Raw genomic sequence first — 16608 nt, 5'->3', positions numbered from 1 at the left:
GGCTTTTTACAGCCAAGAGTCAAGTAGGTAACTGTGAAAAACAAACCACAAAGACAGTGTGTGCCAGAGTTCACCTACAGTAACACGCTCCTCTCCCTCTCTCTCTGCGCGCCGGGTTGAGCAAACGTCACCCGGAATCGCGCCAAACCGCTGCAGATGACATGGTAATTCAGGCTCCTGTCAGCGGGTTCAGAGAGCAGCTGGGCATACAGGAGCACGGGGCGGCCTAAAGGCGCTGGAGGACCTGGGTAATGGGACAATCAAATGTTGTCTTTCTTTCACAATGGTTTTTCCTCAGTATGAAGGAGCAGCAGCTCAACTCCAAGCTACGTATTTTCAGGTGCACTGAGCTCCTCGCCCCCTTTTTTAACACTGAGTCACCCTGAAACTCATTTATTGAATTTACACTGTGTTTGAAAGTGTCAAATAAAAAAACAAAGCAGAGTTTATTGCAGCACGAGCTTCTTTACCATATGAAAAAAACGCATTAGGTGGCAGTGTAACCAAACACATTTTGTTCTTTCATTCTTATGAAACAGTTAACAGTTTAGGTTAGCACACAGACTGTACAATATTTCAATAACTTAATGCTAATTCTGGTTATCAGCGTCACTAGTGTTTGGCATCACTCAATGTAATGAAAAGCAATGTCCAGTTGTAAAAGTGACTTCCTGCTTTTAATTTACAAGTGCCAATGTACTTATTAATTTTCCACCTATGTCAAAAACAATGTCTGGAAGTCAAATTTAGTGCAATGGAAAAACCCTGTTAGTTGTAGAAGACGATTGCTTTCCCAGGATGTGAGAAAAGAATGACTTTCCAAAGACAAGAGTCATATCTGTATTGAAGACAAAAACAGAGCTTGCTTTATGACAGAGGTGTGAGAGTGGGCACCCGCCACACACTACCGGATATTACACATGAGAGCAGTCCAAGGTGGTCCCGTTCAGAACCACCGAGTGAGCATGCAACACTGAAGCACTGTATAGAAAACAAATCTGTATAAAAAGTTAGTCCACAGTAATGTATGGCTAAATAAATAAGACACAGTCAGATCACATGGAAAATGAAAAACAGAAACATTGTATTGTCTGGTGACCAGTTTACACTTCCAGTGTATTGAGTTAAATACATTAAATATTGTTACACAGAGACACTGTATATGGACATATTAAAAACTCATACTTGTGGTTGTTGAAGGTTGATGTGAAAGTTGCTAATACTAGTCTTTCAGTTTGATTGTCTCTCGAAATCTCCCTTTATTCATTCATTTTCTGCTCCTAAATTCCAGGGGATGGAGTCCAGCAGTGCTTTGTAAGTGGGTAACCTGCCCAGCCGTCCTAATTCATTTTCTGTCAAACTGTACACAAAGCTTTAGTCTGGTTTTTGCTCTCTCTCTCTCTCTCTAAATAAAACAGACAGACAGAGCACCATCATAGTGGCTGAGCTTACGCAGCAAGGGAGTCTTGATTAACAAAAATAATAATGCGACGGGGCTCAGCCAGATTACTGTGCGAATATCATTTGCACAGTGTTACATGTCTGGAATGATGACAAACTTTGAGCGAGGCAATTATTGCTGATTGGATCAATCACACCTCATTTTAGTCTATAACAGCCAAGTCACGGGCTGAAAAAGTTATTATTATAAGCAAAATGGTGTTGCTGATCATCTTCTATAAAAAATAATATCAAAAAGTGTCAATGGCATTTTGCACATTGCTATTTTCCCAATGTTTGCCACCTTTGCACATGGCTCTGGCCATAGATAGAGCTGACAGGGAAGCCACTTCGAGTCACCTATACATCAAGCTTCAATGTTTATCTCCACATTTAAATACAATTGAATTAGTACGACCTATACAAAGATATGACTGTCATGGAGATTTTCCATTCCCATTTATGTATAGGTCACAGTAATGTTGTGAGACTGGCACTGAGAGAGAGAGTGACAGCCTCATACTGTCTGCAGGATGTTTGAACATGACCTGACTGTGTTTGGCCATGTTGTAAACACTGCATGTTGAAATAACTTACTTACTGTCTGCTGGTAAACTCCAGGTATGTCCCTCGATCTGCTGATATTCTGCAGACACTCCACAGAGGACATGTCCTTTCACACAGTGCAGGATGGTAGGAGCACCCAGAGAGAACTGAAAGTAAGCACGGAATAAGATCCTGCGACTAACCACTCAGCCATCCCCTGCCTCTCCGATATTCTGATATTCTACTACACCAACAGTTTTATATGCACCAAAAGCACTTAGTAGTCATGATGAGACAGTCATTCAGCAGAGAGCCTTTCAGTCCTGTCTCTGTCGATATCCAAAATAAGGGTCCGAGGGGAGTCCAGGATTGCACTATTTGTCCACAGCGATGGGGCTCTGCAGTTCCAGTCTGCGCCCAGCCTATCACTTTATCTTGGGGGTTGCTTCAAGTGAGGTCCCACTAACAAGAGTTCTCCGCCCCGAGCAAGTCCAGTCGTTCCTTTGCTCTGTCCGACCCCAGGGAAGTTGGGTTAACAGTCATTAGTAGTGTTACAGAGAAGACCTCGTAGGGTGTAAGTTACTGACAGGTGATTAAACGCCGTTGCCGGGGAGACGGGGTGCTTCATCTCTGGATGCGTCCACAGAATACACCGAGTTCACTGAGTCCATCTGGGGGGAAATAAACACAAGAGAAACCTTTATTTTATTGTCCCTTCGGGCGACATGTCAGAGAAAACAAGTGACTTTGTCTGAACGCTCTCACCTTGGTTTGTTTTACATTAGCATCGCCCTCATAGCTGCCTTGCTAATCCGTTTACGATTTTTCCTCCTCCTCCTCGGCCGCGACTGAGCGGGAGGCCTGGGCCCTGCGGGAACTGAAGGTGGCTGCGTGGTTGTGGTTGTTGTTGTTTCTGTTGTTGCTGTGGATGTCGTTGTCTCTGTGAAATCAAGATTAAAAAAAAAAGATGAGCTTCTGGTTTTATCGTGAGCATGAAATCCTAAATCAGCGTTGTTTCTGGGCCGTACCTGGCGTGTGCGTGGTTGTTTGCGCGTGGTGGTGATGGTGCTTGCGCGGGTGGCCGCTCCGCTCCTCCTCTTCGCGTTTCAGCTGCTGTTGTCTCAGTATTTCCTTCTCTTGGTCCAGCCTTTTGTGGAGAAGTAACAGCTCCCTCCGCTCCTCCTCGAGTTTGGCCTCTTCTCGCTCCAGTATCCTGTCTTTCTGGGGCGTTTCGTTGTCCCTGTGCCTCACCTGCGGCTCCGGGTTGGGCTCTTTGGTGGGGCGGAACCTCCTCTCCGCTCTGTCGCGGTTCGCCTCCGTGTGGACGGCTGTGGATTCGGGGCTCGGAGTGACGGGTTGAGATGGGAAAGCGCTCAGGGGGCTCTGGGTTAAGGGGCTGTGCGTTTGCGCGCTTTCCACCGCCACGCCGCTGCCTGCTGCCAATTTATCCTTGAACTCAGCGGTGGCGTTAGACTCTGAGGGAACAGTCTGGTTGCTGGTGGAGTTGTGAGCCCAGCGTGAGGGGTAGAGGAACGGGTCCTCAGCATGGGACGGGGGATCCCGGTGCGGGCTGTGGGTGAAGGTGTCTCCTCTCGGGCTCCATTGCTGGTCCATGAGATCGTGGTCCATGTGAGAGCGCTGGTTCTGCTTCAGCTCGTCCCACTGGTGGAGCTCGTCTTTGGAGTGCACCTTGACCTGCAGGAGGAATATTTGTGAATTCAGTCAAAAATACACCAAGCGGTCAGTTGATCGGTACTTGAACAAGTGCTCTGTTGTAACTTTGATTTTAGAAAGCCAAAAAAAAATGTTTGTTACAGTAGTTAAACAATGTGCAATTAGTATCTTTATGTTTACTTTAACTAAAGCCATCTGCTACTTATGAAAGATAATGAAAGAAAGCAGCATTCTCTAATTTACAGATCAGATGTGGGGCCCTAATACTGTAACACAGGCTATTTCAAATGGTAAATTAGGTGCAACATATAATCTATTTTTCAAATTGCACTCACTATTTTGCACCTGCCTTGATAAATGACCCCCTTACAGATCAAAACACAAAAGTCTCCTACTTTCAGTAATTACATCCTGAGTAAAGCTTTTCATAGCCTTGTTGGAAGTAATTATCCAACAGCTGCTTGTTTTCTGCCACATACTGTTGAAATATATTTTGACTCTTTTAACGCTCTACATTTTTATTGTAACATTGCCAAACCCTATTTCATGCATTTTCTACACAAAATGATCTGCTAATTCAGGAATACCACAAAGCATTATACTGATGCATTGTCACATGACTTGATGAATAAGGCCTGTTCTGGTACCTGTCCTTGTGCAGTGCTGAGTGTCTGGTTGTGGTGCTGCTCTCGGCTGTTGCCACCATGCTGTCGCCGAGCGGACTTTTTCTTGGGCGGCGGGAGTCGGGGAGCAGGCTGGCAGCGACACTCCACGTGGTCCACCACGGACACCACCGCTTTAGCATATGTGGGCCTTTTGTTGATATATTCAATTTTCATCACCTGTGTACAATACAAGTTAAGTCATTCATTTATTTTAGCCATTAGCTTTCACTCACAGAACATAAAAAAGGCAGAATTGATAGTTCTTATGTTTTCTTTTTGAATTTTTTTTCTTTTCTTCATTTATCACAGAATACTAGAGAGATTCAGTATCATGTATACAGGAGAGTCCTGGCCCTGGAGGGGAGCCTTTTGTACATGTTTTTAGAGGTGTTATTTCTATTAGAGATAGTCTGCACAAGAGGACGGGGATCAAACCAGCGTCCTGTCCACCTCCTGACCCATGTGTGATGTGAAGTTGTGTCTGGATTCTGACCTGCAGGTATCTGGTGTGCGTGACCACGGGCACACACTGCAGGCTCTTGGTGTTGCAGCAGCCCGAGCAGCGCTGCACCTCCACACAGGGCGGCCACAGCAGGAAGTTAGCGTTGCTCCGATCCAACATGGACCTGGTCACTTCCACCACCTCTGTGCGCACTTTACACAGGGCCTGCTGCGCTGGCTGGGCATCTGAGGGAGAGGACATCAGCGTCGATTCACAAACATCCAAACATGATTGTTACCGCCGAACAACACAAGTCACTGCAGGCTTTGGATAATCCCTTTCTTGTCAGCGAATGTGTCGGAGTGATAAGCAAACAATCCAAGGCCCAAATGGGATAAGTCATTATTAGCAACAGAAACCCAAGCCCCTGTCTGGTTGCTAGGAGATCAGTGTCTGGCAAATATTATCATTCTAATGACTTCAATTTAGTTGGGCTTACCGTGTCATTCGCAATGACTCGGACGTCCTAAATAAATATATATTTATGGACCGGTGCAACAGATGTGCTTACAATAGACCATGATTCTAAGAAGGGAATATGTCATGCAGAAATTACCTAGCTTTGTTTTCCATTAAAACTGAGGTGAACATTACCTCAGTCCTTAAGAAAGTACATTGAAATACAAAAGGTACTATATTCCCAAACAGCATTGATATAGGACTCTTAAATGTATGGATATAAACTGTAAAAAGAGAACTAAACAGAGGGGGTCAGTACATAAGTCAATTTTTAAAAGACTTTGGGAATGGCTGCCATAAGATGTTAAACGTTTTACTATTCCATTTTTAAGAGCAAGAACATGGTCAGTCATCTATGCTTTCTACTCCACTATAAGCTCCAAAGTAAAAAGTACATCTGGCCATGTTTTCTTTATTTTAAATTCAAAATGCACACTCCAGAACAATAGGTGGCGCTGTGGAGATTTACTGCCAATGCCACTGCCTCGCAACATGTAAGGAAGTTCATCCCCGTCGTGTTGCCGTACGGATAGTAAATTCTGGTGCAGTTTTTTGTGTTTTTAAAGCTGCAAAGTTATTTAAACTTGTACATTTTACTTTGCATACTTAAGTAACCAAATCAAGTAGTCTGACCACCACTGGAACAAAGAGAATGATCATCCATAGGAATATGTTCAAGTTTGAGAAATTTAATAGCAATTGTGATAATATTTAGGAAAACAAAGAGTGTAGAAAATCAAAATCTCACCAAGACTTCTGGGTAATCTGTGTCCTCCAGTGGCTGCTAATGTGTCCTCCTCTTCATCTGAGAAAGAAGAAACACAAGCTTAGACTTTTGGCACCACCTGCAGGGAGTGAGGAACCTGTATTTGCATCTGATCAGATTAAAGGGGCCTTGCGGAAAAAAAAAAAGTTGATATTTGTTTGTATTTGACCTTGTAGTGACCCAGTGGCTGTATGAGAGGTCAGCATGGCGCCTTTACTTGTGAACACAGTGGTCTCGACAACGCTCCAGGTACAATTGTTTTGTAGGTTTTCTGGTAAGAGGCTCCGTCAGCAGTGAAAAACTTCCAAACAATTGATCCTGGAGCATCATAGAGACCACTGTGGTAAGTAAAGGTGTCCAGTGACCACTCATACAGCCACTGGGTCACTACAAGCTCAAATACAAACAAATATCAACTTTTTTTTTTTTGCATAAAAAGTTGTATAAAGCAGCTTTAATGAATCAATGTCAATCACTTGTTTTGTTCTTTTGCCAGTATATATTTTGCTTATATCTACACAAATTGCCATTTAAAACAAGCCAAAAAAAGAACATTGTCTGTATGGGATGCTGTACAGAACGATTGTCTTTACCTACGGAGTCAGAGAGCAGCAGCAGTTGGAGGTCTTCTATGGAGGCGATGGGTGTGTTCCTAACCAGCTCCACCAGCGCTGCAGGAAGAGGGTCCCCCTGGAAGGCACGCAAAGAGACAAAGCATGAGACTTACTGGGCAAGTCAATCGGGAAATAGTTATCGTTCTGAAGGATAGTCTCATTTGGTGGAATCCTTCTTTTATATATTTATCTTAAAGGGGCTCCATGGAAGTTCTCAGTTGTATACTCACTACTGCCACCTCAGGTTATATGTGTAACTGCACCTTCTATATTAAGCTCGTGCATGATGGCAATTTGGACCTGAATTAACACCTTTTTGAGTGACAGTGCAGGATTTTGGAGGCAGTTGTGGTGAACAGTTCTGGGCTCATTCTACACATTAGGACATTGCTGGAACGTTTAGGGGGAGGAAAACACATAATTCCCTTTAAGCAAATCCTGTGTCAAGAACTTTTTGCAGAAACTGTGGAACTTAAGCAAGGTACACAATAGAACCTTGACGTGAAGATGTTTTCCATTTTAAGCATTATTAAGAGTCCAACAAGTGATTAACCCCAGCCACTATGGGCCAATATCCGAGGGCCAAAAGTGCTTAACATTAGATTGACCCAGGGAAACCATGTTTTTTAGATAATATTGTTGCAAAGAGCAGAAGATTGCGCCCCTTTCAGCAATCTTTCAAACCTTTCTAATTTAATGTTCTGCAGCAATCCCAAAACCAACACCGTAATAGCCGTGCACTTGGTAAATCATTCCTATACAAATCCTAAAGTAAGCTCTGCATTGTGATGGTTGGGCCGGGTGTAGGTTTAACCCCCTCGGTCATTAATGGCCAGAGGTCCCGCGAGGGGGGGGGTGGCCTGAACCGACGCGGGCCACACAATGGTCACTAAAGAGCGGGCTGAATGACTATTGGCGTTGTGTCTTCTCATCTGCTAACATTTAGGGGTCAAAGGAGTCAGGAAGGAGCCAGGAAGTGGGGGAAGGAGTGATACCGAGGGGAGGACATAAGGAGGCGCATCTGAAAAACAGGGATAATGGATGAATAAATGTCCGGCTAAAATGGAGGCGCGGATCAGACGTAGGGTCGGGACGCTCCGCCGCAGAGGTCTTTGGGCGCTGGACATGCTTCATTCGCTTTGTCATCTCGCGGCGGCAGAGAGCGCGCCCAAAAACACGGCTTCAAAGGAACAATGCGGCCTGCCAAGTGCGCAACACATCCATGCATCAGTGTTTGAACGCGAACAATGTGGGAAACGGCGGTGACTTTATCGAAATACTGGTTTCAAGTCGTACAATCGGACTGAGTAAAATGTCTCAATCCCATAATTACCCAAAACTTTAGAGAATGTAAATCAGATCTGGTGTTTTTCATTTAGATTTTGGGGGGCAGCAACAAATGTCAAACAAAAGGAGCAACAAGTGGAATAGCAAACAAAACATGGAGAATTGTGCAATTATATAGATACATACACAATATTGTCCGAACTTGGCAGGAATTGAAAAAGGCCCAATGTAACAGTAAAGATGAACATTAAAAATCTTAGGGAATTACTTAAAAGCTAATTCACTGACAGAAATTCTGTTTAAATAGAAGCTTTTCTATGTAATATTAGAAGAAATGTATGCAACTTTCTGTTGTTTTCTTGTCTTTTTGTTGCAGTTATTTTGATCATACTTCTGACTATTATAAAAAGCCTATTACTAGGTTCATTGTACTGTATACTCCATAATACGATATGTATTGATTAATAGGACTCACAATTCGATGTGTGACGAATCGCAGTATGATAGAGAGATACAGAGTGATACAGAGGAATTTGATTCAAAAACAATATTCTGATTTAAATGAACAAAGGTACAGCGATGTTAGTTCTGAACTGAACTGATCATGTCCAAATTTAAACAAAATACATGTTGTGTGCACATTTATATCACAAAATACATGATATAAAATGTATGCCATGCCAACAATAATCCGCTTTCAACACATGATATCGTCTTATAATTTCATGGAAGCTCTTTTTTATGTGCATCCTAAAGAGTTAAACTACTTCTTTTGGTAAAGTGGGTCCCAGCAGGCGTCACGTCACGGCCAAGGAAGCAGCGGTCCATGCATGTAGTAACGCCCCGTCCATTCTGCAGCCCTGACTTGTCCCATTGTTGGCCGCTTCTCACACAGTCAAAGAATAGCACGGGGAACTTACATCTCTGCTGCCCCTCAGGACTCATCATCATCATTTCCTTCTTTTGCCGAACAAGCCAACCTGCCTCCTGCTTTCTGGCTAATTGTTAATTATAGGATGTTTACGCCGTGCACACCAGAGTCTGCTGTCATGACGATATCAGTCACTGCTATAAATATGCCATAAACTCCCGTGCACAATTGGTTGTTCTATTCATAAACATGTCACAGGAAAATGTATGTCTTCAACTAAGATAATGTTTAGGCTTTTGTGGAAGAAGTACTCAACAAACACAATAACTTAGTAGTAGAAATTACAACTTTTGTTTCATGGGTAAAATAGTAACAAATCACAATTTAAATGGCTGATAGTTTAAATGTTATTGCCATTAATGGAAACATTATGTGTTAAATAATGATGTAAATAATATTAGGTTATTTATTTTGTCATTGAACCCGTCTTAGTTCGCTTTCCGTCTCTTCTCAAATGTTAATGCTTCTGGATGTGGGGCAACAGTTGCTCAGTTGGTCGAGCACTCACCCACCAAGTAAAAGTGTTTGATCCCAGTTTGAGGGAGTGCATTCCGTTGTTGTGAGGTCGACCGATACTGTCAGATATCGGCCGATTTCTCCCGAATGGAAAGTGAACGAAACATCTCGGTGAAAATCAGTCACTTTTTTCTAGACCGTATTTTATAAACTTTATGTTGGGAACCATAAGCGATAGAGACTTAACATTTTTTGTCTTGGAATCTGATGATTTTTGTCTTTCAAACGAGGTCCCTCTGAAGCACCTACTAAACAGGAAGGTCCTGAATAAATCAGCCCTATGCCCCTAATAACGCACCCCCTACTGTCACATTTTACAATTTAGAAGCATCATACATGGGATGATCGACTTCTAGTTGTGTCCTTGGGCAAGACACTTAGCTCACCTTGTCTGTGACTGGCGTATGTTGTGGTTGTGTGCACAGGTAGCCAGTAACAAATGTATATAAGTACAGTACTTGTACAGAAGAGTTTTTGAGGATCTGTACTTGAACAGTGTCACAGTGTCACAGTAAAGATAAACATATTGCTTTCTACTCCATTACATTTCTATAAAGGCTCCAAAGTAAATTATGAATGCACACTCTATGATCAGTAGGTGGCGCTGTGCAGATTGTCAAATGCCACTGATTCAGAAGGTGAGATCTTCTTCTTTTTGAATATTTTATACTGCTCATTCAAATTAATTGGTACTCTCACTTAAGCAATCATTCGACTGGGTGCATCATGGTAGCTACTTTTTGACCTTTTTGTGACCCAGCGGCTGTATGAGTGGTTAGCAGGCAGCTTTACTTTCCATCACAGTGGCCGACAACGTTCCAGGATCAATTGATAGGTTTTCTGGCGGGAGGGTCCGTCAGCAGTGAAAACCTTACCGGGAACTCTAAAAACAATTGATCCTGGAGTGACACAGAGGCCACTGTGATGGAAAGTGGAGCCGCCATGCTAACCACTCATACAGTACAGCCGCTGGGTCACTAGCAATATTTGACCAGTAATATCTGTACTGTTACTCACGTAATGAAATACTAATAAGTACTTTGACCACCTCAGATTGTGTATGAGGTGGTGGGTAGATATTTGATGGAAAAGCGCTGAGCTAGGCATATGTGTGCCCAATGAAAAGGTGCAAAAGTGCAGTAAATTGAGGATTTGCCATTTAAAGCAGAAGTAACTCATGCCCCTAGAGGCCATAAGCGCCACTGCAGCTGTCGTAGCATGTTGAGTCTTTTTTTTTAACTTATTAATCGTCCGGGGGAGTAAATACTGCAGAAAAGACAAAGAGAGAGAGGGATATTGTAAATTTGCCTCAATCCTATGACACAATGGAGATCATTTCACTCAAACTTGGCTGTAAACACTGCTAAAGTGGAGGTAACGCACAGTTAGCTTTGCCAGTTAGCCTGCTAGCTTCTTCTTCATGATTCTATTAGCGTGTATTGGGGCCTCCGACCCGGTGTAGGGAAAGTTGCAAGAGTGTTTTTTTGGCCAGAGACACTGGGGGAGATGAAAGACCCCCCAATCATCCCATCAACACACTACAACAAGGATTTATTAAGGTAAACAAGTTACTAAGTTCTTATTTAAATGTCATGAACAGTCATTGCCTGTAAAGTAAACATGTTCAAATTAAATATTGGCTTTACTTATCACACTCATAGACTAAAACCAGAATTGAATAAACCAAAATAGGCTATATTACCTCTCCTTTTGAAATGGGATTACAAAGGCGTAATATACCCTTCCTTTTTAAACATATTCATGACACTGCTCCACAACAGACACGAGACAGTAACTTTTCAGAAGTCACTCCACCGCGATATATATCTCAATTACACATTTCCAAACGCACCCAGAGAGCAATAAAACATGTCTACAAGCTGCCAGATTTGCTGAATATACACTCTCTCTCTCAGTCTTAATCATAATTGTTTTCTGTGTTTTATCGCATACGAAGCAAACTCTCGTATTCAACTCATTGTGTCTCATCTCCAGCTGCATCTGGGGCCCTGGCTGCTTTGGAATAATGAGCTTCTGTTGATGAGGCAGTGGCAGCAGCTGTTTGACGCGGCACTGGAGGCTCACACAGTCAGTGTACCACACGAATGAGCTGTTACATAAACGCCCAATTATACGCACAAGTTAACCAGCCTCACATCAATTGAGGAAAAAAAAAAATCGGCCTTTCTGTGCTCTTCATGTTGGAATATACCAGAACAAGAGTCGGGTCAAAAGGGAATCTAGAATTTCAAAACAGATTTACTCTCTTTTTACAAATTGAAAAGCATTTTCACGGTCCAAATTTATGTTTTTGCTACTGCCAAAGAAAGATAAGTCAAGATATGGCTCCCAAATCAATCGCAATCAAGCGCGCAATTAGCACATAGCAATTTCTGCCATTATTTTGGGAAGCTATTTTATAGTGAAAAATGATCAAATCAAGGGCTGATTTCACTGATTTCATATTTTGACCTTGTTGCAATCCACTTTTGGGACCCGACCCGCTGGTTGAGAAGTGTGGAGTCTGTAAAACTTTGGCAGATATTGGAGGAAGCAGGGTGACCCCTAATAGACCATAATTATGGGGTCAAGTGTACGGTGCATGTGGCAGTTTGTATGATGCAAATACGCCAACACTTCCACAAATAAAAGACCATGATCACTGTTTATATGTTGATAATATATCATTATTCTAATCTTCATTAAAAACATCAAATGAGTAGTTTTTCATCCATTCCTATAATGTGTTTTTAATGTATTTAGAGCTGCTTTTTAAAGGCACACCGTAACATTTTGGACAATACTGTAGCCAATACAAAACATGCTCCTCATGACCAGCTACACATAGATGCCATTTTTTCTCTCAATCAAACAAAGGATTTGGGTGACTTAACCTATTTAAATCTCATATTTGGCTGCCTTTGGTCAACATCTCCATGGAGACGAGCTGGAGACGTCGTGCTCCCAGTAAAACTGCAGTCAGGTCTTAGGAGAGCTGAGCCGCTCACAGCAAACGCACATGTTTGCTTGTTCATTTTTTAGGTATTTTTTTCATCATTTTTGTTTTATTTGTCATAAAACAAAAACTTCTATTTATTGGGTGAATTGTTACGCTATGTGGCTTTAATGCTGCAGAAGTAATAACAATCGTATCGATATCACAAATGGTTGCAATAAACCTAAATAAGCAATACTAAGATATTGTTGTAAGTAACTATCTTGTAATCATGGGGTGCTATGTATAAAACAGGCTAAGGCTAGTTTAGTTCAGGCCTCGACAAACATGTCCTGAAATGCATGATTCTTGTGTTCGTTCATCAGTTCATATTTCAGTCTAATTTCACATATTGCTGCTCTTGGAAGCATTTAAAACGTGCACTTCATCCAGATGTCAAGGCATTCATCTAATCTGATCGCAATGCTCAGCTCTACTGCAATTGCATTCTTGTTTTGTAGCGGGAAAAGGTCCAACTCAAGTGATGTTTTATCTATAAGTAACATAAGTATCAACCATAAAACTACACATGGAGATCTTTAGGTATAGAATGCAGCCCTTTGTGTATTTGCCAAATTTAGATCAAGCGCAGAGCGGGGGTCTACTTTTCTGACTTCCACCTACTTTCATGTCTCCTCAGAACATGACTGAGCCTCACTCGTCTCACCGTTTCGCCTGCGCTGTAGCCGCTTCAGTTTTTTTTTTTTATCATGGGGAATTCCGGGTTGCACCTCAAAGCTTTCTCCAACCTCGTCTTTATCTGAAGGCGCATGCCCCCGCCGCACTAAACCCGTCCCTCTTCGCATGTGGCCCATAAAGTAGAAAGACGGGTGGAAGGCAGGTATTTAAGTCATCTTTCATGGATGCCTGCCTTTAAGTTGCGTTGTCATGGTGATGCTATAGAATGGTATGGCATTGGGAGGCGATTAAAGAGCAAGGGAAGTATTTCAATTTGCCGCATGTATCGTAATTGTATGTTAGTGTACAGCTGCAGCTTTTAATATGACAATTCCAGAGTCAAGAAAACATTCTGCGCTTGAAGGGTGTACTGCAGACCTCCACCCAAGGCATGACTCTAATCCACAATGGCAAAACTTTTTTCAGTTCTGGGGTAAATGCTCAAACCACGAATCCCCATTTTGTTTCATCCTCTTCAGTCGTCAACTCGTCATGTGGATTTTCCTGTCAGATGCACTTCATGACACATACTACTTTGATTGGATTGGTTGTGTCTATTCCCTGGAGCAGTATGAGCATGCACTCTAGCCATGGAAAAAGACGCTAGGGAAAAAACCCTACTTTTTAAAACACAGACATGTCTTTTGGTGAGGCTTTCACAGCCCACAGACAGTTTTGAACGTCCTCTAACTGAATATCCCAATGAAATTCGCTGTCCAGAGCATACGTTTAAAATATTGATATATTTTCCTAGAAATGAGCGCACTTCTCCATGGGCTTTTACAGGAACCGGGAAGTCAATAGCACTGCATTGAGAGAAGAAACACGTAAGTGTAACAACACGTGAAAAGGGCTAAAGTGGGTCAGGCCAACTTTTGTCCAGTCACCCCCTGGTTGAAGGGTCCAAAATTAGGGCCTCTATTAAAGATTAATTTTCAAATCTATATGAGAAAGTGTTATTGGCCCACAAATAGTTCTATGTGTTCCTCCATGTTAGTTGCAGCAATGAAAACCTGATCATGCTTTGCTAAAATGCTAACCAACAACCCAAAACTTGTGAAAGCACAACAAACCTGCAAATGAATTGTGCATGTACAAGGTAAGCATAAAGGCACAGCATGCAAAATCTGAAGCCTCCTTATCACTGGCATCGGCAAAACAAGAAGTCGTGCATTGATCACCATAATGCCGGCTGTCATTGCATCCTCGCTGACCCAGACAGGACCTTGGGATAACTTTTTGTCTTCCTGTTTGACCTGCAAGAGGGTTTCGCCGATGCCAATCTCTCCTCCAATCATGCATCATTGTCTTGCTTTGTTTGCTTTAAAAGCTCCACTCGTGCCAATAACTGGTCATCTCTCAGCACCACACACATGATGTTTCCCCCCCTATGCTGTGGTTGGTTGGACATCTGGGCTACATAGGCTCCTTCTTCTACTCACTACACGCATGGCACGGAATAGCCAGCTGCACATGAGCTGGCCTGTGGTGTGTGCTCCCTCTAGCCATCCGTTTGTTCAAAGTTAATGAGCAAAAATAACTGTTATTTTGTGCGAGGAGCCCACCCTTCCTCCTACAAAGGCAACGTGGAAACGCGTTGGCTTTTGCTGCTGCGCACATTCGGGGCAGGTGCACCGACTTCAAAGGAGCGATACGTTGGTCTGGTTTTGTCTCGGCCTAACTAGCTGGTTTTGAAGTGAGCACATACAACAAAGTCAGACATCAAGATCAAATGCTGCTCTTACTACAACCAACTTCACCTAACCTTGGTGATGGGGAAGGAAATAAAAGGCTTTCACGAGACTACATGGAGTTGTGGAAATAATCCTGACTTTGGCAACAAAAAAAAAGTCCCACCGAAAATAATGTAGTCACATGTGTCATGCGTACAACACCACGTCAAAGACACAGAAATGCTCCCACAGTACTGTTGCCATTTTTAAAACATTTCCTGCTATTGTAAACTTACAATGTCCAAAACTGCAAGCGTGTACACAGGCGTTGTTAACTTTTTATAGGAGCTCTATCGTGTGACCAGTGCCCATAAAAAGCATTTAAAGTGGTTATAATGTGCTCTTTTGCAAACAGCTTACAAACCTATTGAAGAGTATACTGACCCGCATATTTCCCTTTTTTTAATCAATGAGTCAATTTTAGCCGACATTCCTTTTGCTGCCTGTATCATTTTGACCGCATTACGCGCCTTCCTCTTGTTGTTTTCTCAAAGTTCAAGAACATTTTTAAGGAAGCCAACGCAGATCTCATGACCCAGTCTCTTTCTATTCCCCCCCCCCTCCACAACACCGTGCGTATAACACAGCCCAATGCGCACCGCCTGCACCCGCGTCCCTGCCCGAGTGCTGCATGACATGACAGTTACTGCAAGTGATGGGCAAGTGTCCCAAAGGGGGATGCCCTAAAAAAAAAAAAAAAAACTCCACTCACCTCGGCGTCGCCAGAGCGCAGACACGCCGCCGTCACGAGCAGCAGCAGCGCCAGCCACGAGCTCATCTTGCTGGGCAGCCTCGAGCCGCTGCGGACCGGGCATTTAGGGAGCGCGGGGGGAATACGCAGGGGCCTATACTCCACAGCGGAGACAGCCAAAGTTGTTGTTTGTTGTCAGTAATGTTCAGGTGTAAAAATCCACTTTGTTCGTCTTGGGCATTGTTTAAAAGTAAAACAAAATATATGCAAAACAAATGATGGATCACATCCCCACGAAATTATCCAACAAGAAGCCCAAGCTGTGATGGAGAAAAGTTATTCCAATCCTCACGCGTAATATTCCCCAAGTTGTCTCCGAGATGCCTTCAGTAACCGTGATGTTTTCAAAGTCCTGCAGTATAAAGATTTTTTTTTTTTTTTAAGTAGCCTTTAAAAAAAGAAAAGAAAGAAGACGCAGAGGAGGAAGTGGCAGGTCAGTTAAGTGGTGCGCTCCCCTCTTGTTTCTTCGGAGTCTTATCACTGGCATGGACTCAGCGCTGGACCGGTCTGATTACGCACACTCGCTGCGCTAAAGTGCTGCTGCTGCTGCTACTGCTGCTGTTGCTGCTCCTGCTGCTGCCGCTGGTGGTCGTCGTCGTCGTCGTGGTGGTGGTGGTGGTGGTGTTGAGGGGAAGAGCACGTTTCCAACTCTGCCGTGTGAGCGCTCTGGGCTGGCTGCCGTATCTCTCCCGCCCCCTGCCTGAAGAATGGATGATAATGTGCGTACAAAGACACACGCACCGCTCCCGTCGCATCTGTCGGAGAAGTTCTTCTGCTCTGGTGGAACTTCGGGCTTGGTGTGAGGCACGTGTTTCTGACGTGTTAATCATACAAAAACTCATTCAATTTTGTTCATACAGGGAGAATATATATATAACACAACGGCGACTGCGTTTGTGTGACATATTGTTTATGTTTATTTGATGCGTTTTATGAAGATACTTTATTTCGGGGTCATATGAAACAACAGTTCGTGTGTAGCTATCTATTGAATTTTCTATACATACATGTTTATATATAAAGAGTACATTTGAAGTTATTTGTGGTGTGA

General features: G+C 43.0%; 1 protein-coding gene across 1 annotated transcript; it reads right to left on the bottom strand.

Moving 5' to 3' along the window:
* Positions 1-1492: 1492 nt before the first annotated feature.
* pdgfbb (platelet-derived growth factor beta polypeptide b) lies at positions 1493-16365 on the bottom strand. The gene is made up of 9 exons (XM_079564919.1): positions 15519-16365; positions 6646-6742; positions 6035-6091; positions 4819-5012; positions 4308-4502; positions 3015-3681; positions 2752-2926; positions 1628-2657; positions 1493-1542 (listed from the first exon to the last, which is right to left on the bottom strand). Exons 1-7 carry the CDS (start codon positions 15582-15584, stop codon positions 2763-2765), a joined length of 1440 nt encoding a protein of 479 aa, XP_079421045.1. The 5' UTR covers positions 15585-16365; the 3' UTR covers positions 1493-1542; positions 1628-2657; positions 2752-2762.
* Positions 16366-16608: the final 243 nt, after the last annotated feature.

Source organism: Gobius niger (genome assembly GCF_951799975.1).
Source record: "Gobius niger genome assembly, chromosome: 10".
NCBI lineage: Eukaryota > Metazoa > Chordata > Actinopteri > Gobiiformes > Gobiidae > Gobius > Gobius niger.
This window is presented reverse-complemented; position numbering and strand designations above follow the sequence as displayed.

What these genes read in the sequence shown, in the direction of transcription:
- pdgfbb (XM_079564919.1), bottom strand. Translation starts at nt 15,584, where the DNA reads ATGAGCTCGTGGCTGGCGCTGCTGCTGCTCGTGACGGCGGCGTGTCTG. An exon ending in CAGATTACCCAGAAGTCTTG is followed by an intron (nt 5,013 to 6,034) that starts GTGAGATTTTGA and finishes CCTCTCCCTCAG; the next exon opens with ATGCCCAGCCAGCGCAGCAG. An exon ending in TCAGCACTGCACAAGGACAG is followed by an intron (nt 3,682 to 4,307) that starts GTACCAGAACAG and finishes TTCCTCCTGCAG; the next exon opens with GTCAAGGTGCACTCCAAAGA.